This window comes from Etheostoma cragini, chromosome 4, assembly GCF_013103735.1.
Source record: "Etheostoma cragini isolate CJK2018 chromosome 4, CSU_Ecrag_1.0, whole genome shotgun sequence".
NCBI classification, from domain to species: domain Eukaryota; kingdom Metazoa; phylum Chordata; class Actinopteri; order Perciformes; family Percidae; genus Etheostoma; species Etheostoma cragini.
The window spans coordinates 23145416-23167630 of record NC_048410.1 but is presented as its reverse complement, the minus strand read 5'-3'; the positions used below and the strand labels follow the sequence as shown (position 1 = coordinate 23167630).

Genomic DNA, 22215 nt, shown 5'->3' with positions numbered 1-22215 from the left:
GCTAAGATTAAGACAATACAAGCTAACGTCATCATGAACATCAAATTAAAAGACTGTGTCTTATATTTTAAAACAAACATTTGACTGATGAAGCTTGTCGCACACTAGCAGAGAGAAGGTACTGCCTGAGAGGCATTTACATGGACAACATCAACCCATATTCTATAACTCATTCCTAAAGGTTCAGCCAATCAGAGTGCAGAAAGAATGACAGCGAAAGTCAATTAGACATGATAACATTATGGTTGCTACCTACAGTCATTGAATCATTATGACAGTCATTTGGTATATAACATTTCCTGAAGCCCAAAGTGACATCTCCCACCTCAACCACCCTTTTTTACTAGCCACTAGAAATAAAAAGTCTATAAATTGACTTTTTCCACGTTTAAAACTATTTCCACGATGGCAGGAATTTAATTCTGGTGGATAATTTACAAATTCCATCAACGTTGGCACATTTGCTTGAAAAATTACTTAAACGATGATCAGTTTTCAAAATTGATGCAGATTTATTTACTGATTGAATAATTACTAATTGTTTCAGCTCTAATGACAAGGATGTCAATCATGTGTTTTTGCTGGCATAAAAAATGACCACAAACCACATGGCAGGCACATCCGTATATATATTAATTGATTAATGAATAGGCTACATACTGTAAATGTAATAAACCCTGTGATACCAAATGCAAGGTCACTACTTGTATTACTTTCTAAAGAGTCCATTGTTCAGTCATCTGTGCAACAGTGTTGAAAATCATAAGGTCTGAGAGTACAAGTCCGCTGTCTTGTTAGTCAGCAGCCTGTCGAGATAAAGAAAGAGTGTCATTTGTCACTGGACTCCTGATTGTCCACTGACGGTTGGTCTTGCTCAGCTGCACACACAATCTTCGCCTTGATCTTCTTGTTGGAGGAAATGATGAAGTAGGGACTGAGAGAGGCGTAGCTGGAGGAGAAGAACACCCTCATATCAGCCACCACTGGTGACACCTTCGCCACAGTCAGCATGTAGATCCAGATGATGTTGTCAATCCCGAAGAAGACCACGTACAGAACCACCAATGTGATGACTGTTTTGGCCGCCCTGGTCTCTGCCCCACCGCCCTTAGAGCGTCGGAGCACTCTCACCTTTCGGCTGTGGCGGTGGAGAAGCAGCAGGATGTAAACACTTGAGCCCAACATCAGAGCGACAAAGGCAAAATCCCTCCCAGAGACAGCCACCCCATTAATAACATAGGACAGGTTGTCTCTGAAGTCCACATGACAGAAGCCCAGGTTGAGGGTAAAGGCAGGGACGGTGCCATTACGTGGAGCCATAGAGAAGAAAGGGGCCGCGATGCATACGGCCATGTTGAGGAGCCACAGTCCTGCAAAGGTAGGGAGGACCAGGGAGGGAAGGGAAGGCTTCAACTTGGACACACGGGGTCCAGCGGGGGCAATAGTAACTGCCTGAAACACACTGAGCATGCATGTGATGCAGACTGATAAAGCCCGGCCGATGCGGTAGGCGTAGATCACCACCTTACAGCCGGGATCACTTAGCAGGACACTCATCCCAAACACAGTCATGGTCTGGGGGACGCAGCGGGTGAGTAGCAGCAGCAGGTTGGCGAAGGCCAGGTGGCACAGGATCATGTCTACAGGAAGAAGCTTAGGCTCGGTGCACATGAGGTGGGCGTACGCCAGCAGCACCACAGTGTTCCCCAAGATGCCCACACCTGTTTGCAGGAGGAAGGAGACTCCTTTGATGGTCACACACAGATCCATGACAGCAAGGCCTGCAGTGAGAATGATTTGAGAAGCAGGCCGAGAATCAAATCTGACGTGAATACACTGCACACAAGAAACATCCTCCAAGTTACCATAGAGTCTTTAAAATAAACCTATAACATACTAATGTAATGTCTTTGATTTATTTCTGTAAAAAATTGTGCTCACCTGAAGTTGAGATGAAAAGTATGGCCTATTGTGCATTGAATGTTCAATAGCCTGTGTAATTGCAATTTATAGTCTTAAATGCCCCTTGAGATCATTGGCTAGCATTGCAGTGTTCATCCCCCAGTTTGGCAAATAAAAGCAACCAACTAAATCTGACTCTGGTGATCTCAGAGGACAAAGCACCACAAAGGGAATATGGAACGACTGAAGGATGCACATTTTGCACAATTTTTCATTTCTGAAATAAACAATAGTCAGGTGCCCTTATGAACGCTGATTTGAACAGATTTTGCTTTCAGTTATCACTCATCCTGTTTAAACCTACAGGCTGATCTCATGAACCATTCGTATGCATATTGCTGTGAAAGTTATGCACTGTAATTTGTAAGTATTCCATGAAATATAGACGAAATATAGACTGTCTTCAGCAGAGGACAGATGTTGAATCAGCAAGCAGCTCCAACAACCAATATTGACGCTTGTTGTTAGGCAATGACCCCTTATTTTCATAGTAAATAATACGGGAGCAAACCAAAGAACAAATAAAGAAGTTAGGTGACTAGTATTAAAGCCCCAAAATTTGTGTGGTTTGGTGGTGGTCAGCAAAAAAAGTAATTGAACTGCCTAAGACCTTACGATCAGTGATAGGAGTAACATGTCACACTATTCCACTACTTTTGGTGGTAACTACAAAGGTAAATAATTATGAAATAAAATAAAACAATTACTAAAATTTGAATTCTCCTACTCGCTACTTTTGTCTCGATCATCATCGCAGACGAATGGCTGCGCTTGTCTGCACTGGTGGCTGCAAACGCACCCTTCCCAGGATTTTTTCCTTGGGTATGATCTAAACGGAGGTGAATGAATGAATGAATCACGTACTGTAAATCGATCAATTTGACCGTCACTGCACACAGGGGCTAACAGTTCAGGCAACTGAGCTGAAGGAAAATGAGTCTGCAAAACAGTTAATTTTACTCTGCCATTTGATTTTAAAAACAGACTTGTGTTAATTGATTTGAATGCCTGTCAAGGCACCAATAAATGGGTCTATCAAAACATAGTCACACATTGCCAGACCTTCCTCCACAGCACTGCTAAGAAAGGTCTGTCTAGTCCGCACTGCATTCTGGGATGGGAGAAAACCGTGCTCTGGTTAATGGGTGTTTCTTGAAACCAATCACAACTGTCTTAGGCAGTGCTGAGCGCCTGACAGAGCTACAAAAATAGCCTCGGGAAGGAACTTGTTTTGGTGGAAAACGTGTACGTTCAAAGGTAGTTTTAGTCGTGCAACAGAAACCTCAGATTGGACAGATAGTCTAGCCAGCTGTCTGGGTTTACCCAGCAGAGCTCCGGGGAGCAGTTAACCATGGTCCTCAATACATGACTGGAGTTAACCCTTGTGTTGTCTTCTCATAAAAAAACTGTCTTTTTTGTTGAGGCTTTTTAACAATTCTTTAAAGCTTTTTCTCATGTTTATGTCCCTTTTTTCAATCACTTGACGTTTTTTTCAACGTTTGCCACTTGACGTTTGCAACACTACGTAACATTAACTTAATAACTTATAATAGTAATATAATAATAGTTTTACAGTTATCTTTGGAAGTTATGGTCAATAAACCAAATTTATTGGAACTTACACCTACTGTTTGAGTTATAAAAGCAGAAATGAGGAATTATTTAGACTGAAATTAAAGGAATGGATGTTGATGGATAATCACAGACTGGAATATGTCAACTTTTACTCAGTACTACTTCAAAACCACTTCCACGTTTTTTTCAAATGTTGTAAAATTGAATAAGACCAATAATTAATGAAAGTAGAGGTTTGTACTTTCCAAGGAGCGTTGTGTGGAATCAGTCATGTTATTTTGGGTAGTTAAAAAAAACATTGATATAGGAAAACAGGAAATTTCTGGCGGCAACTCAACAATACAGGAAGTGAAATGTCGTCAATAAAGACTATTCAAAACATATCTATTTTGCTTTGTTATTGTTTTATTAAATTTGACAGTTGTTGTGTTATCCCACACTGTGCCACAGCGACACTGAAATCAATGCGTGCATTAATAAGAGAATTGAAGCAGATATTTAATTAATTAATTGCTTATGCAGTAAAACCTAGTAACTGTGACACATTTCAGATTTTTAGTAACTAGTAACTACACTGCGAATAATTAAAGTAAAGGGTTATTTTTCTGTTCCAAACTTCCACATGTCAGTTTTCAGCTTCTATAGACAGAAAAACTGCACGCCAGTCAAATATTATAATGTTATTTCCCTGTGGAGTTAAAAAAAACAGTTTAAATAACCCCCGCAGAGACAATGGTGTGCGGTTATTGTTGATGCAGAAGCAGCCTGATGATGCCTTGAATGAGCTATCAAGAGGCTTTGAGATGCACAGCTGATGCTTCAGTTTGGGCTCCTTTCCTCCCTCATGTCCTGGGAGCGTGTTAAAAGAAACAGAGGAGCAAGACAATTAACCCTATAACAATGCATGTCTGTACTAATTGGGGGCACAGGGACAACCAGCCATTATTCATTTATGTTCTTAACTCTCATCACCGACACATGCTACAACAGAACTTAGCAATTTCTATCAAGGTATTCTAACACTATCTCTATAAACTGTACATGGCAAATGTGTCTTACATTAACATCAATGAAACCCACTGGTTAATTTAAGTTTTCTCATTTGCAAAATTGAGACTGGGCCTGTGTGCTGTAACATTGTTTGAGAAGCGTGTTTTCTCCTGAGAGAGGGCTTTGGAATAAAGCATCATAAGATGTGTTATTTTCCCGTGTCTTTTTCTACATGTTTACATGTTCAGAGAGCTAATTAAAATGGCAAGTTCAAGCATGTCCTTCTCAGGGGATTGCATCATGTACAGTACGCTGCAATCTGGGCTCTTTCCCCCCCTGACATAAGATTTTATTTCTTTGTTTATAGCTGATGTTAATTGTTTTTTTTCAGCACTAATTAAAATGTATTATTACATGTCAATTTCCGTGACAACTATTTTATTTGAGGAGAAGTATACATGTATATAGTTTAATGCAGTTTCAGTCAACAATTACATGTTTTTTCTGTGCATGCAATACTATATGTGTTGTATTCACAATTAAGGGATGCCTTTTTGGATAAAATAGTATAAGTTAATGGTTTTGCATTTAAAGGAAATCATTTGCACATTATGAGCTGTACTCAAATGAGATTTCCATACTTTTAACAGAACTGTGAACATTCACTTGGTTGAATTAGGCACAATTATGGGCTGTACTATCTTAAATCAAGTGTTTAAGTTTAAGTGTTGTTTAGATTCTACTTAAGTTAGTTCAGAGATAGTATACTTTCTAACCTTTTGCACCTTTAAGTATACTGGCAAGGCTTTGGTTGGTGAAGAGGGAATATTCAGTGAACCCCTCACTGTGCCAGTTAATCTGTCCCAAAGCAAAAATGTGGTTTAAGAGGCTTTTGGCTTAGCAGTCTCCCGTCTGATATTGATGGGCCTCAGACTCTGTATTAGCATTTAAGGGAAGGTGATCAGAATTGACCTCCCACAAGCATTGACATTATTTCATTGTATCTTTTCTAGCCTTTCTAATATCCTTCTGACATGATGCTCAGTTGACAACACAAACGGATCTTATTTTAAACATATATTTTCATTCTGCTGAGTATACCATCTCCTATCACAACATATCAACAGAGATCATCCATCAGTTTAGGTACATGTAGGCAATTTTGTTCTCAGTTCTTTCTATTCACATTGTAGAATTTGTAGATTTTTTTGCACTGTTTTTTTTTTAAATGTACTTTTGAGTCTTTGTGCAATATGTGTTTCATCTGGCTGAAAGACAATTTCCCCAGACACTAGAGTTACGTTTGAAGTGTTCTGAAGTATAGTGGTGTAGGAAGAAGTTTGATCCTTTACTTAAGTAAAAGTAGCATTATTACACTGTTTAAATACTCCATTACACATGACAGTCCAGCACTTAAGAAGTGAATGGAGACAAATGGCCTGTGTGAGAGTTCTACTGTGCATATGTGTTATTGGATTATTGTAATTGATGTGTTATTGTCATTTTACTGTTGCAGTTGGTTACTGTGTAGCTAATATTGCATGCTTTACATAATATTGGGTACAAAGCATCCTATTTGTAAATTATCATATGTTTTGTACAGTATATAACTAGCAACAAGTACTAGTGGAGTCAAAAGTACAATTATTACCTTTGAAATGTCATAGAGTATAGAAAAAAGTTAGCCTGACAAGCCAAACACATCTAGACCCACTAGGGTGCATCTAGATTTCTAGGCTAGTAAAAAGTAGCATAAAATGGAAATACTCAAGTCAAGTACTTCACATTTTCACAGTAAGAAAATCTGCCAATTTCCTTTCCACAACTGTATAAATTAACCAACTCCACACTATTAATACATGGAATCCTCTTACATTGTGTTCAAAACACAACTTAATTAAACACAAAACATACAAAAACTTAAAATGTAATTGTCCATGCAACTAATCTCAACAATTGGGATATTGTAGAATAGGCTCTTTTAAATTCAGTGGAGGACACGTCTTATCATGTACTTGTGAGAAATGGGCTTAATATTCATTACCAGTTACCTGCCGTGGGACCGTTTGCAGGTAAATCTTGCAGTCCACCCACACGTATTTGCCCTTCCATTCTCACAATTTATATTTCATTCTATTTTTAGAACTCTCATTGCTTAGGATGAAGTACATAACTATAAATCTAATGCTATGTCACACTCTTGAAATGAAATTGTCAGCGATCCATCATGCAAACCAAATGGATCGTCCTTTGGCTTTTACTTTGTTTCAACTGTCTCCACTGGAGGACACTGTGGTGTTGGTGTTTGACTACCAAACACAAGAGAGGTCTTTTTCAGTAGTGGCTTTTAAAATTGATTGCAGAAATTAAAAACACAAAAGGTAATAGGAAGGTTCTTATAAGGAAACCTAAATATAGGATCAGTAATTAGAAAGAAAGTATTCACTGGTCTCCACTCAGTGAAACAGTGACACTGAGACATTGTTTTAATCCTTTTCTGGCTATAAACATGTGGCTTATATATATATGTATATGTATAAAACCCCCTCATTCACACCATTTTCCCTGACCACTGGTTGGATGTTTGTAAATGAACCCAGACACACTCAGCTTTCTCTGTGTCATCCTGTCTGTCTGAAACCCAGTGAGGGGACAGAATCAGTCATCTGAATTGATCTCAAGTAATTGGAAGCTGAGCGAAGAGAAGTCAATGTACCGTGAAAAACAGATCCAACAACTGTAGCAACTATAAGAGCCCAAACAACCTGACTACTTCAGAAGGGAGGGATCAAGGACAAGGTCCACTTCAGACTTTGCTAGCTTTAACTGTTCTCAGGTTGGGGTGGGAACTTCCACAGCAATTCTTCTTTGATATCATTTTGAATACACATGGTTTATTTCATTGATTGCTTTGTACTCATTTCTATTAGGGCAGAAATGCCTTCAGAGGAGTTTGTCCGTGGGATGCTCTACCTGTCTCTCACTGTTGTGGGAGTCCCGGGTAATGCTTCAATCATCCTGGCATTCCTCCTTTTGCTGTACCAGGAGAACCGCCTCCACCCAGCTGATGTCATTGTCCTGCACCTGGCCTGCGTCAACCTCCTGGTGGTTGGTGTTCGGTGTCTGCTGGAGACCGTGGCATCCTTCTACCTGGCAGGGGTCTTTGGAGATGTAGGCTGCAAGGCTGTGATCTTTGTCTACAGAACATCGCGCTCCCTCTCCATTTGGCTCACCTTTATACTGAGTGCTTACCAGTGTGTGAGCATTGCTCCTCCTGGATCACGCTGGGCCTCCGTCCGCACCTTGGTTGCCCAGTATTTGGGCTTTGTGTTCTTCTTCCTCTGGCTCTTCAACACCTGCATGAGCTCCGGAGCCATACTCTACTCCTTGAGCACCAAAAATGCCTCCAGCCCAACAGACCATGGCATCAATGTAGAATTCTGCTCACTTAGCTTTCCTTCAAAGTTGTCCAAAGATGCAATTGGGGCAATCCAGGTGGGCAGAGATGTGGTGCCCATGGCCCTCATGACCCTAGCCAGTCTGATCATCCTGGTCTTCCTTTACAAGCACAGCCAGCAGGTGAAGGGACTCCGCAGCAGCAGTGGGAGTAGAGGAAGTGGTGGGGCCGAGCAACGAGCTGCTAAAGCCGTGGTAGCACTCGTGACCTTATATGTGATTCTTTATGGGGTAGATAATGGACTTTGGGTGTACACTCTCACTGTGAGGAAGACCATGGCTTCCTCGCTGATCTCTGACCTGCGTATATTCTTCTCTTCACTCTATGCAGCGGTGAGCCCCATGGTCATCATTGCATCTAACAGAAAGGTGAATGGCAGGCTGAGGTGCGCAGTGCATGAGAAGCCTGTTCAGGAGCAAGCCACGAGTATTTCTACTATGTGAGGCCTGCTATGATAACTGATTACTGACAGGGCAGCAGAGGAAGCCAAGATGATAAAAAATCAAATCTTTTTACAGTGTGAGTCACGCATGGGTCATTCTGTTTTCTTATGTATTGGGTGTATTATTTTTTGAGATAAGATTTGTAGAAGATTATTTTCTCTGTCTCCTTTTTTATCATTTATAAAAATATCTTGTTTATGAATATTTTCAAATATGTTATGAAATTATAACTGATGAGGGTTTAAAGCCTGCAGCTCTGAGTAGAAGGTGTACTTGTTGGCAGGGGGAACCTATTTTCTTGCAGTCTATAATTGAAGACCAAAACTGTCACAACAGCACTCAATACAGGTCTGTATGGATCTTCGTTGATGTGGCATTACAGTATCTGGCTTTGTTTGTTTATGTTCTCTCCATCTTAATTGGGTAGAAGAATTATAGCTGGGTGACTTGGGGCTCAATGTAGCTGTCAAATGACTTCCAGCTACCCATTAAGCTATAATTAAGGCTTTGAATAGAATCTGCTAATGCCAATGAGGCAGGTTTATTATCCAACAAAGAATTGTTTAAAAACCTGAAAATATGGTCAACACAATGTTGACAAAGTATGTGTGAGTTCTTCAGGTGCAGTTATAAGAAGAGTAGACTTCAAGGGACACAAAACTTTGTCTTGGCACAGACCCTGACGAGTTTGCTGTGGATGTGGTAATGTGGGGATTTATGAGTCATTATGTAATTTCCATGTCTTGGTGAAGCAAGGGCAGAAAGGCAGGGTGAGGACATAACTACCTCTGTGAGTGACATAAAGGAGGGCTGCCAGCACTGTGTGATCCACAATAACTCTAAAGTGCAATCAGTGCAGTGTTTTTCAACTGCTGTCACAATGCAGGTGAGGAGGAGAAGTCCTGCTTTTGGAGAACTCTTGCATTCAACACCAGGTTGACATGAAAAATATAAAAAGCCATGCAATAAAGATGATCTCTGGTCACAGAGTAACATTCACGTTTATTGTAAAAGTCTCAGCCATTAAAATCCTCTTTAATGTGACTTTATTGGTGAGAAAGCTCTCTCCAGATGACAAATTCCATGTGTTTTACCCTTCAAACCACTGAAATCTGATTGACACTTTACACAGACTCCGGTGGAATGAAGGATAGAATACAAGGATGGTTTCATTAGAGCGGCGAGTGTGCAGGCGCCTCCGGTGAGGAGTCACGAACAATGACATATAGTTGACACGGCTGATTCCCTTCCACGCTTTCAGTGATGTCATTCTTTCTTTTTCTGTTGGGAAAGAAGTTGCAGACTAGTTAAAAGGAACAAATTCATGAATAACAGGTTGTGTATGTTCATGTCTCTTTCAATGTGTGTGTGTGTGCGTGTGTTTGTGTGTGTGTGTGTGTGTGTGTGTGTGAAGGGTGTGCCGGTCGGCCTCTCCCTGCACAAGACAGGACCTGTTTTCACCAATTTCCATCCTTCTGGAGTCTTTTGAGCCTCAACAAATGCAGGGTGCTGTTAAACATGTAGAGACCAAACCCACACTAATGTAACCCTCCAATTCTGCCATTATTCTCAAACCACCAACAACGGTTCCCCTCCAAGACTTAATTCTGCAGCTAAAGAAGTCGTAACAACAGCTGCTAAATGTACAATGTCGTCATCTGTAAAGCCTCTGACTGCATCTTACTTGCTTAACGAAGCCAGATGTGTGAATAGCATAAGCTACCGGGGAAAATAATAAAGCCCCGGTGCCTGACATATTTTTAAAAGAAATAAAACTAGAAAGGCTAACTTTCCTGTTCTTTTGTCTGTAGTTAGACAAAGTATACAACACAAAGCTGTACAAAAGCCACACACGCAAAAAAAGCTGTCAAGTTGTCCAGAATGGTCGGTCGAGGGTTGCAGTAAATCCCGCCAGCCGATCCACACCTGCTGTGTCTGTCATTCTGTTTACCTACACCAGGTACAGGCATTTTTGTCCCCCGTGTCCACCAATAGCAATGCAGCAGCAGGGTTGAACCCCACCCCTTTTCTGCCTTTATGCCAGTCCACACCCTAATATGGCCCTCCTTCACTCAGGAACTGAATGTTAAAGCCAAACCCTCTCCTCCCCCACAAAAAAACACCTTTCAACATCATGATCTAAGTCACAACAATCAACGTATGCAACGTGCAGAAATGTGTGCTGGTTATACTAATGCAGGAGCAAATTGACGACTAATATAAAGTCATATGTGCAGACAGTGTCAACAAACACAATTCAACAACGAAGTCACCTCCCAAAGCCAATTCTAAATATAATATGCTTAATGCATAATGTGATAGTCACACATAAAAGCCTTTTCAGTTAGTTTACGTCTGAACTATCAATTAAATCCAGTATCCTTAAAAGTTATTCTTATCACTAATCCCATAAACTCTCTCTGATGTTTTTCCAGTTAAGAAAACCTCTGGCTGACTGTAGGAACTGGACACTTTGGGGCTTATTACTGGTGAAAATGTGTCTGTTAAAAAACACATCCTGGGGTACTTTTAAAACCTTCATTTTATGGAAATGACAGACGTAATAACCCCTTTTTACGTTTGCTGATACCGTCTTTGCTTTTCCTTCAAAGGGATTTTTCTAGGCGTGTTGTTTAGAGGATTTCTTCCCTGTTTGAGCGAAGCTCCTGATAGAGAATGCCATAAAAACTGTGCTTTTATGTAAATCAACTCTTTTAGTATTTTTTTTAAAGTGCAGGACTGATTGTAAAAAAAATAATTTGCACATCATAGAACTGGTTTTAATTCGAAGTGCACATTTGAAAAAAATATTTCAATTATGTAAAAGCAACATGCTTTCAACTTTACCCCCAAAATATCTGCCAGGAGGTGAGTTTAACACAGTTTTATTTTTTATTTTCTGCACTCTTAGGTTACAGACTTATATGTGTGTGACCTATTACATTGCATCCGCCCAGTTTAACGTCTTCCCTCAGACACACCCAACACATATGGTCGCGTTTCAGCTTGCCTGGAATGCTGCACTGCACGCAAGCAAGGAGCTCTGTATTAAAGTTGGTGAGACGAAGTCTTACAGAGTCAAGGGGAAACTTTGGCCTGTTCTGTCATCCTGAACACAATTCTTTTTGATTTATCCTGATTAACATCCATTTTGTAGAAAAGGCTGAAATGCCAGTCTAACATCCTCATAAATCTGGAGGCTCTGGAGTTTAATGGTTGCCTTTATAGTTCTGACAGCCTGGTTTTACTCGATTAATCAAGTGGCAACAAATAAAAAGGAACAGTTTCTGTCAAACTACACCTTTAAATGTAATCAGTGTAGGTTATAGAGATGTTACATGTTAATAGACAAAGCATCTTTCAATTCAGTCAACATCCACTCATCAGAGAGAAAACATTAAAAGCAGGTGGAGGAAAAGAGCTACATTTTGCAAAACAGACAGACATGGACAGCCATGTCTGTCTGTTTTGCAACATGTAAGCACAGTGAATCTACTACTCTACATTAACTATGTCTGCGAAATGCCTGACAGGGAGTCCGTATGGCAGATAATGCCTTTTTCCAATGTACCAGCAAGGACATGGACCACACTGAATGAGGGTGGGGGTGGGGTGGAAGGCTCTGAGGCCCCAGGGCAGCAGCTTGCTGCAACTCCACCACTCTCAGGTAAGATATGCTCCGCTGTGCTGAGACTTGAAAGACATTCAAGATGCACTGCACCCTATCCAGCAGTGTATCACAATATAATGAAGAAAGAGAGAGAGTGGAAAAGAATAGGTTAGGTTGCTGAGTAAGACACAAAAAAACCTATAAACAGGCATGGGAATGTTGCCATGTGAAGTTCTGAGAAACACCTGAATATTATTAATCCGAAAAAGACGGCAGTGACAGTTTGAATTGGCTGAACTGAAAGCCGAGACCTGCCCTGATGTGATCCAGTCTCAGTATGTGCTATGTGTCAACATTCACTCAACATGGGGCTCATAATGTATTATTCATGGGTGAATTTTATTTAATTATTAATTAGTCTTCAGGTATTCTCACTGAGATCAAGATCTCTGTTTATAGAGAAAATACATTTTCAAGAGAGAAGCAACTATATGAGAGTGGAACGGGCTTTCCTGACATGTCAGTTGCAGAGATTTATCCTTTGATGAGCCAATCCAGTGTCCCTCTAGGACGCTGGTTAATGCTGAAGGATGTGTGAGTATGTGAACCGTGTGCCCAGATTTTTAATCTCTTAAAATGATTGTGGTTACGAGGCATGGACGATGCTCGACCTGAGGGTTTAAAAGTTGAATGAAATTCTAGCAATCATAGTGAAGCTGTGTCTGCCACCGCCTGCTCAGTACAATATCTTTTTATTTAGAAGGAAATACCTCTAAACGGAACCAAATGCACAATTCAAGACTACAACTGAGTGACATTCTCAAACATCATGCAACACTGACATCAAGACAGGTTTCTTCACACAGTGGTTGCGTCAAAACAACTCAGATACAGGATATTTACATCTTCTCTATGAATACATGCCCAATGTTGATTTGAAATATATTATATAAGAGACTTTGAGATTTTTATTTTATCAAAAACAATTGGTTGTACATCAACCAGCAGTCCAACAAAGACCTTTCGTCCAAAGGTAACATAACCTTCTTTATGTCAAATTCACATTGACATGGATCCAGCCCTTTATCTTGCCCATCTTCACCCCCAACTGCCAAAAAAGTGGAATTTTCCACAAGCTACTTCCCTGAGTTTGCCGTGGAATGCAGACAAGATGGAGCAAGCCTGCAGAGTGCGGCATCTCTGCAGTAACACTATGTTGAGGTGCTTAGCTTGTGCACACCATGGCCAACTTCTTTATTCTCCCTTCAGGGGTTGTGAGCCATTACTCAAAGTGTGGCTCTGCCCTGTAGTGTTGCTGTCGATTGTCACGAGGACGCCGCAGAGAGCTGAGTTAGGAGCTCAGCCATCTCTGATGTTGTCCAGTAATCATTTCATGTTAACATCTCTTATGCTTAAGTAGGTTGATGCGTTTAGGGATTTTAACAAAGCGCGCAACTTGTTTGTCCACCTAAGTAACTCTCACAAAAAGGTTTAAATGCAGCAAGGTGTTTTAACACAACTCTAAATGTAAAGCTGTAGGAAACGACTGCTCTATTAACGTAGATTGCTATCTGTGCCTCAGAGCAACAGACCTTGTAAAGTTTTACAGCGCGGGCATGTGCTGACATAACAGCCACACATATTTCATCTTGCTAGTGCCACCCTTCACACGGGGGAAAGGAATTGCAGTAAAATGTACGGAGTAAGTGACAAGAACATTGTGCCTCTCTGGAGCCAAAGTTGCTGTCAGTAACAGAGTGTAACAGTTTAAGTAGAGTACACATTCAGTTTCCATATGCTGTACGGAGCGCTTAAATGTATCACATAGTCCTACACTATTATTGGGATTTATATAGAATGACAAATTTGCCTGGAGTGGGGAGTTGGTAGAAGGTCATGATAGGGAGTGTTACTCCAACATATTTGAAAAATGGAGTCTCCTTGTGCTTTTTCAAAATAAGTGGTGTCACTCCACCCACTTAAGGCTGAATAATAGATCTGATGAATCATCTGTGCATGGTGCAGCTGCTGTCAGAGTAATTATAAAACACACAGAGCCATGTCAGAGTTTCTATCAGTCGAGTGTATCAGTGAAGTTTATCACAGAATCGCACTAGACTAGGAACTCACGATTCTGCTAAGTTGGACCACCTCCCAAATTAAAGACACACTGACTGGTTTTGTTGTAGCCGCCCCATTGTGCTGCTAAAGCGCAAAATGTCCAACCAGCTTGCTTTGGACTTGACTTTTGAACACATTATTTGTGAGCTGCGAGGATACTTTGGTAGTTCAAATCGCTCTGTAACAAAATCAGGCAGTGTACCTTTAAGGATTGAAATGGGGCAGGAGAGAGTGCCACCTGTTGATTCTTCATGGTACTGCACTTTAGGGGCAAACTAATAAATACCACTGCAGTTGTGATATAGGGTAGATTCCTAAAAATAAATACATCTCGGAAATTAGACTGAAATCAACATTATAATAAAAAGTATTTCACAATATGATATGTACACATTAGCCGACGGTCAATGCAGTGAACTGTGTTCCACTGTTATTTATTGCAAAACATGTAATACAAAAACTTTAATAAAAAACAGAGTTTTATAATATTAAATATATATATATATTATAATATATAGTATATTTTCAAATCTGTTTAAGCTTTTGTGAAAATTTAAGTTGTGGCACTGTCAAAACTCTGTGCCGTTTTAGACTAATTCTGTTCCAACTGGATTCCAATCAAGCATTTTAAGCCTGGTCACTGACACACTTCACTAACGATTGAGTGATAACGTTTTCAAGGCAAAAAACATGATCAAAGCGACCTTTAATTTATCAAGACTGGAGAACATAAGAGCTGTGCGAGCACTTTCACCACAAAGATAATCATCTGATGAACGTGGTCACCAATGATTCATATGTTTACGTAATTATATGAGTTGTTATCATCACATCATACTTGCCCCTTTTGGTTAAACTATTGCACATATTGGGGCTTGTATTCTAATGTAGAGATGTTTGATATTGAGTCAAAGACTTCCTGCACCCCTAAAACGTCTATAAAGCCAAAGCCATTTAAAAAAACAAGTGCAGTGTCCACTGAAAACGTGTCTTTTTGGATTGCTTGGCATCCAGTGTTGCGGATTGAAGCTTTCTCGAGAACAAACAATGTTTGAGTTTGCTACAACGTAACATCTCTCTTTCTTCATCTGTTCTGTTCATCTGTACTTTAGCAAGTGATGGAGAGCGATCTCCACCCAGCATGCCACAGCAGGATGTGCAACAGTTAATAGGCTTCGCCTCTCAATGTGCTACACACCTGCAAAATGTGAAGTCAAATGGATGGACATTTGTTGAAGAAAACCATAGGACAGAGAAAAACTCCTTCCATTTTAGTTTGATAAGTAAGTCAACACAAATCAGAGGACGGCTGAAGTGTAAACGTATGGTTTCGTTCATGATAAGAAAGATATTTTTAGGTGAGTAGTCAGCCGAGGCCACCAGTTCTCTTCAGTGTCACAGGTTTTGTTAAAGTCTCAAGGCACTGAATAACGTATTGACTGATTTGTGTGGAAAAGCGCCACATTAAGACAGACGATCAGTGGCACATCAGCGTTCCCGGATCAGTCTTTAAAGAACTGTCAGGTTAGTTGATTTACCTGTCTTTTTGTATCCTTAGAAACCATTGTCATGATAATTTCTGAACGCATGTCCTGGTAGAGAGATGATGGACAGGCAGGTGCTGGTCAGAAATTGTGTGTTTAACAGTATGACAGCAACATGCAGTGAATGTGCCTCTAATTCTCAAAAATAACTAACGTTGAAATTTGTATTCTTGAAACATTATTCAAAGTTGCCTTACATTCAAGAAAAGAGAGAAATACCTATCCATATAATTTCATTTGAATCACTGAACCTATACATAATTGCTTATAGGTTTGCTGACAGAGATAATTACACATAATTAACAGATTTGGATGATTTATACAAAATTTAAATAAGCTAATAAATGACAATGTATTATTTTACAAACAGATCAAACTACCCATCAGTACATGACACAATTCAAATTAACCCCACCTTCACCGGCTGCAACAATAAAGTCAATACATTAATGCGTCATTTATTGGAATATTAAAAGCCAGCACGCAGGCATGCACGCACACACAAAAACACACACATCAGGTCGATTTAGGTGGATGGTGTGACACCTTTTCACCTCAGGCCTCCCCCTCTACCCCCCCATGGCCCTTCAAGAGGCCCTCATTAACAGTGGAAGGTATTGGACACATCCCCTCATCAGCTCCCCACAGGACCGAGGCCCTATACCTGACCCTGGCAAACGTCCAAAACCTGTAGCCCATCGGGCCTCAGGAGGGGAGAGAGGTCGGGTCGTGGAATGAAGGTCAACGTACTGCAGCCTCACTGCATGCTGAAGAGCTCTGCTGCTTTTTTTTCCCTCTATCTATCGCTGACCTCTGATGATACATCCCTCTGACACTGAAAAACACAAAGTCAAACACTTTGTATTCACGTCTTCAGGCTTGGGTTACAGCCCAGGTTCATAATTAATGGTTTATGAGAAATCATTAGAAATGGAATGTGTATAGGGTGGCGGTTTTTTATTGCTGTGTTTTATAGGAGATGCTCTGAAACATAAAAAAAAGCAACAAAAAAAAAGCTTGTAGCTGGTTTTACCAACAGTATGAATCTCTGTCAGGCAGATGAAGCAGACCTCTCTCTTCTTTAGAGCTGAAAGCAAGACCACCATTCACTTTCATCTGAAAAGAGTAAGCAGAGGCAGAAAAAGAAAATTCCATAAATAAGGAAGATGGAGTCTTTTAATAATTACTAGCCATTCATTGATCAAGCACTCCAAGTCAGGAACAATGAACGCTTTGAGTAGAATGAACCCTGCTCCTGCTTCTACTTCACAAATCAGTAATCAAGCATCTGACTCAACTGTCGGTTCTTAGTTAACTTAACAAGTAAAACTCAGCCTTTGGTTTTTCTTGGCTAAATTTAGGTTGGAACAGTAGTTCTCAAAATAGGGGGTTTCATCTTCAGAAAGGTTTGGGAACCACTGGGTTAGAATATTATTATTTAATATATACGTATTTAATATAATATTAGAACATTAGCTTCACATGCTTAGACTGAAGGACCTTGAACTGTATCACTCACTATATTATTTACAAAGAAAATATGACTTGACCAATTCATAGAGGCTATTAAACATTGTGCCAAAATATTATCAATAACGTTACAACAAATTAGTAGCCAACCACCGCTAAGGAAAAATCCAGGACATAGACACCTTAGATCACATGAAAGAGGTGATTAACGTTACCGCTCCTTTTTACTACCATGTAGCATCAAAAACATTTACTTCACGACATTGCATGAAATTCTGAAGCAGAGGCGGCAATAATACAACAAGGGTGGGCCACCGCTGCTAAATTTCTATAGCTAAGTGTAAATATGTATAACTTTATGAGCTGGCAAAGGAAAACTACTGTATGTCTTCCACCACACACACACACACACACACACACACACACACACACACACACACACACACAGTTAGTCCTGCATTACTGTTGACAGTCAACGTGTGTTAGACTAGCACCAGGGGCACCAGTTCTTATGTACCAGGTTTTAGAAACCCTGTTGTTTATTTAGAAAATCAAAAATCTATGACACAGAGAGTGATTGACTCCTAGTTCCTAGAACTTATCAAAATGTTTTGTAGTTACAGTAAGATCACATCAAAAACAGAGCTTTGGTCCAGAAAGAGAACCCGTGCATAAGTGTCAGGAGCCCCAGGATGGAATGGAGACATAGACAGACCTGTTGGCCCTGTATGCAAACTGCTAAAGGGCTAAGCCGACTACACTGGATTCACTTGGCGCTCAGTGATTTTTATTATTGCAGATTTAATGCAAAAGGGCTGTAATAATACAGGCAACTGATGTTGGATTTCTTGGGAACGAGGATCATGCAGCTGACTTAAACCATGCAGGAAATTTGCATTTCATGACACACCTGTTAAAAATATCAAGGGAGACTGTAGCATGCAAGTTCATCTATGCTGCCTGCCCAGCACCAATGGCTGACAGACAAAGCTAACAACTAGCTGGTGACCATTGTGGGTCACAAGCTAGAGACTAACAACAGAGCTAGAGGAAGAGTGAATATTGAACTCACATTCGTCAGGTAGACAGAAACCCAACTCCAAATTAATAAAAATGCTGCTCTGGGTGTCCTAGAAGTGTAAATAAGCTATAAGTAATAACATGGTAATAGTATGTCAGTGCTGGGGTTACATGTTGTTGTGCAGCCTCCAAGTGGGCCTTTTTAAATCTTAAAATAATGTTCCACAGCCAAATAACTTTCAATAAAAAATATTTCAGTTATTTTCGTCAGTGAGATCAAAGTAAAGATCATCAGAAACACATTTTTAGTGGACACAGACAATGGTGTATTCTTATTTTACATTTTGCACAGGTTTGAGGTAGTTTCAGAGGAGTTGTCCTTTCATGTTTATTTTGATGAAATAGTGTGAAGGAATTTAAAGATGTGTTTACTTCCCCCAAAAACCCAACTGAGTCCTGATTTCGTGTTTTGCTGCATCAACATCTGACATTAAATGGACTGTATTTATACATACACTATTCCACAGAAAGGTCAGAATCTGCTAAGAAAGCATAATGGATTGCAGAACAGCACAAAAGTGACACCTGCTAAATTTGAATGTATTCTCCGGTTTGTCTGCAATCTGTCACAGTTGCAATACATTACAATGTTCAACAGCCCTCCCTATAAAAAACATGCTGTTCCTTGCTACAGTGCATTATGAAAGGTTGCAAATGGGCTAATTTGCAGCTTTGACAGCACCAGCCTCAGCAAAAGCAGGTAGTAATAGGTTTTGAGGTGCCGCTTCAGCGACTGCCGTGATGGGAACGCTGTGGTTGAAAGTAGACATAGGTCAGACTTCCCAGGAAACTCTGACAAATTAAAAACAGAAAACCTTTGACATTTATCATGCTAGGAGTCTGCAAAGGTCATTGCCTGCTTTCATTTTCCTTCCCCGTCGCCCCTGGACATGTTTTTCTGTGATTGCTGGAGCTGCAGCAGGGGGAATCAGGAGCTGTGATTTCAGAGAATATTCTCACGATGACAACATTTCTCATCCAAGAAGCAGAAATATGGAGCAAACCAAAATGTAAACTTATGGAGTCCATCTGCTGCTGCTCTCCCATTCCCTCTTATTTATATACCACACGAGTGATAGGCCAGTTGTTAGTGAGCATATCATGATGATTAGCTTTCACATCAGTTTCATCAGGACGCTATTAAGAAGTAAACTGCTGTTGTGTAAAGAACAACCACGGGTGTGTAATAACACGCTAAAATTCATTCCTGATTTCCTTGCGATACATCATTCCACACCGTAAACACTGAAAACTTGTAATCCCACTGGACCATGACTGTCTTATTTAAATGTTAATAGAATTCCCATCATTCATAATTTAATGTGCTCCCTGGCATTTTCCGTTCATCTCGGCAATGCTATCTTATGTGACAACCCAATTTACGGCTGGAGCTGACCAAATTGCTTTAGCATTGTGATGCTAACACCATAATAAATCCTTCATGTACTCTTACTTCTCATGTGATGAAAAAAACATTTAATAGATATTTATACAGTACATATAATCCATTTTCATTGATTTCCCTGGTGTTACACACACTGAGACATTGTGCCTTCAAGTTGGATACAATGCAGTTGGAGAAACATCACATCTGAGGAATGTTACAGAGATTGCCCTTTTTGCCCTCTCGTTCTCATAGGTGGCATTAGTGGGGCTGAAAGCAGTGTGAGAGATGACACGAGCAGTTCTAGGAAGACGAATCAGACAGATTATAGCTTTGAAGAGAGAGCGAAGGGAGCAAGGCCAGGCTTAATGCTGGTAGGTGTCATTTTGTGTGACCTTTCTGGGATTTAACGCTGTGCATGACCCAGAGCATGCCTGCTTGTAACTGAGACAGTCTGGGGCTTCTGCTGCTGTTCCCCCCCCCCCTCATCCTTCTGCTGGCAGACATCATAACCCAACTCAGCCTCCTGATGCCTGACTACCTTCCAATTGACCTGATCACGGCCAATAACTCTGATAATCCCTCAGTTCTCATTAGCTCCCTCAAACAACTTGAACTGAAAATTAAATTCTACGCGCTCCATCTGTGTCTGCGAGGTAGCTTAAGCTTTGATAATAAGTTGCCACATCTTAGCAGAGAAAACCCAGGATTAGTAGACTCGTGGAAGCTTTTGTGGGAGAAAGGCAGCGTCAAAAGTTGATCATTGTTTAGGTGGGGGAATATGAATGTGGACTCACCCAAGATACAGGCTGTCAAAGCTTGAAATCCTGTGATTAAGACATGTGATCCTATGCTAATTCTGGGATGGGAGCATGTATGTTTAAATTTTGATCCCTGACTGCACAGGTTATTTCAAACCAGGCACATCAAATTTTCGTTAAAGGATAAGTCTGGTCGATCCATCCATTGATCTTTGTCCGCTTAACCGGGGTTGGGTCGCGGGGGCAGCAGCTCCAGCAGGGGACTATAATACGCAGGCCCATGAAGCCATCAAGACCACATCATCTGCAAAGAGCAGCAATGAGATCTCTAGCCCACCAAACCGCAATCCCGCTCAACCCCGATTACACCTCAACATCCTGTCCAGGAATATTATAAACAGGATTGGTGACAAAGCGAAGACCTGGCAGGGGCACACCCTCACCTGAAACAAGTCTGAATTACTGCAGAGAACCCGGACAAGGTTATATGCTTTCTTGCTGAGATAAGAGGATCTCAGTGTCTGTATTTTTTTTTTAAATGTGAAGTTACTGCAGCCACCCACTTACCTTACAGGCTAAAATCAGAGGTAAAAGCTCTCCTGGCTCTGTCCAAAAATCTGACGCAAAAATTGTTTTTTTGCATCATTATTGCCCAGTGGCTGTGGACTACAAGCCAACTAGTTCCGCATGTTTTCAACCTGCTCAATGCCACACTGTCTGTCAGTAAACGGTAGGAGTGGCTTGGGAATGGACTCTTTGATCAGCAAAGCAAGTGCATTCTGGGATTGGGTGTCTTTCATCCACCCAGAAATTTTCTTCATATTTCTAATACATAAGTGACCCAATTTAAAGATATATTCATCTTTCCAATGGTGAATTATTATATTTTTCTGTGTTCTACACCCAAAACAACAAATTCTGAACAATGACTGTTAAAGCAATGGGGAACCAGGTCGGAGTGGAGGGGGCTTGTCTAACAACTCGTCCCACACAGCAGAGACACAACAAAACCAGCTTGCACTGCTGCTAACGTGTCTCAATTAAGTCCCAATTAAAATAAATTAAGCAAAAAGGGAGATAAAGATAGAAGCACATAGGGAGAGACAAAGTGGGAATGATGTTTTAAGTCAAACACTGTTTTATCTTAAAATAATGGGTTACACGTTACGTAGGTATCTACATAAGAGCGACATGACACTGTCATGAACGTGTCGTAAACATTATGAACAAGTCATGAACGCTTCTTTTAGTAACTGTCATTTGCTTTTGTCATGACAAGTTATGGTTAGGGTTAGGGTTCATGTGTTCATGACTTAGTCATGTCACTCTTATGTGAGATAACACATAAGGGTAACGTATTACCAAATAATGCCTGTAGTTGTGCACCAATTACAATGATTTCTATCTGAAGACATCCAACATAAATCACTTTATAATCAATTTTCTTTCCCTCAACAAGTTTCTCCCTAGGGAGGGGTGTCCATATGCTCATGATTGCACTGTGTTTGTGCTTTGTCCTCTCTTCACATCTAGCTGTATTTGACGTCCTCCACAATCCCGCCTTTAGACATGATATGTTCTGAGGGACAGATGAGAGGAAATGATTCATTCATCAGACGAGACCCAGCATACAAATCCCAGCTGACCTGCTCATCTGATGGTTGATACTGCAGATCTTCCTTGGGGCAGGTGTCAGGCTACGCTTATTAGAGCTTTCAGCGAAGCATGGTGTGCAGGTCATCCCGTAGTGACTCTGTGCGACAGCAAACACAAGCTAGCCTCACGTCTGAATATGTGCACATTGCACCACCTAATTCA

At 40.5% G+C, this 22215-nt stretch overlaps 2 protein-coding genes across 2 annotated transcripts; one reads left to right on the top strand and one right to left on the bottom strand.

Moving 5' to 3' along the window:
- Positions 1-716: 716 nt before the first annotated feature.
- LOC117943728 (olfactory receptor class A-like protein 1) lies at positions 717-1788 on the bottom strand. Its single transcript, XM_034870036.1, has one exon. The coding sequence runs from the start codon at positions 1768-1770 to the stop codon at positions 829-831; it is 942 nt and encodes a 313-aa protein (XP_034725927.1). The 5' UTR covers positions 1771-1788; the 3' UTR covers positions 717-828.
- A 5676-nt stretch (positions 1789-7464) lies between these two features.
- On the top strand, positions 7465-8633 carry LOC117943727 (olfactory receptor class A-like protein 1). The gene has a single exon (XM_034870035.1). The coding sequence runs from the start codon at positions 7465-7467 to the stop codon at positions 8425-8427; it is 963 nt and encodes a 320-aa protein (XP_034725926.1). The 3' UTR covers positions 8428-8633.
- The last annotated feature ends 13582 nt before the right edge of the window (positions 8634-22215 follow it).

Bases quoted from the DNA above. Each gene is read 5' to 3' on its own strand.
- LOC117943727 (XM_034870035.1), top strand. From the start codon at position 7,465: ATGCCTTCAGAGGAGTTTGTCCGTGGGATGCTCTACCTGTCTCTCACT.
- LOC117943728 (XM_034870036.1), bottom strand. From the start codon at position 1,770: ATGGATCTGTGTGTGACCATCAAAGGAGTCTCCTTCCTCCTGCAAACA.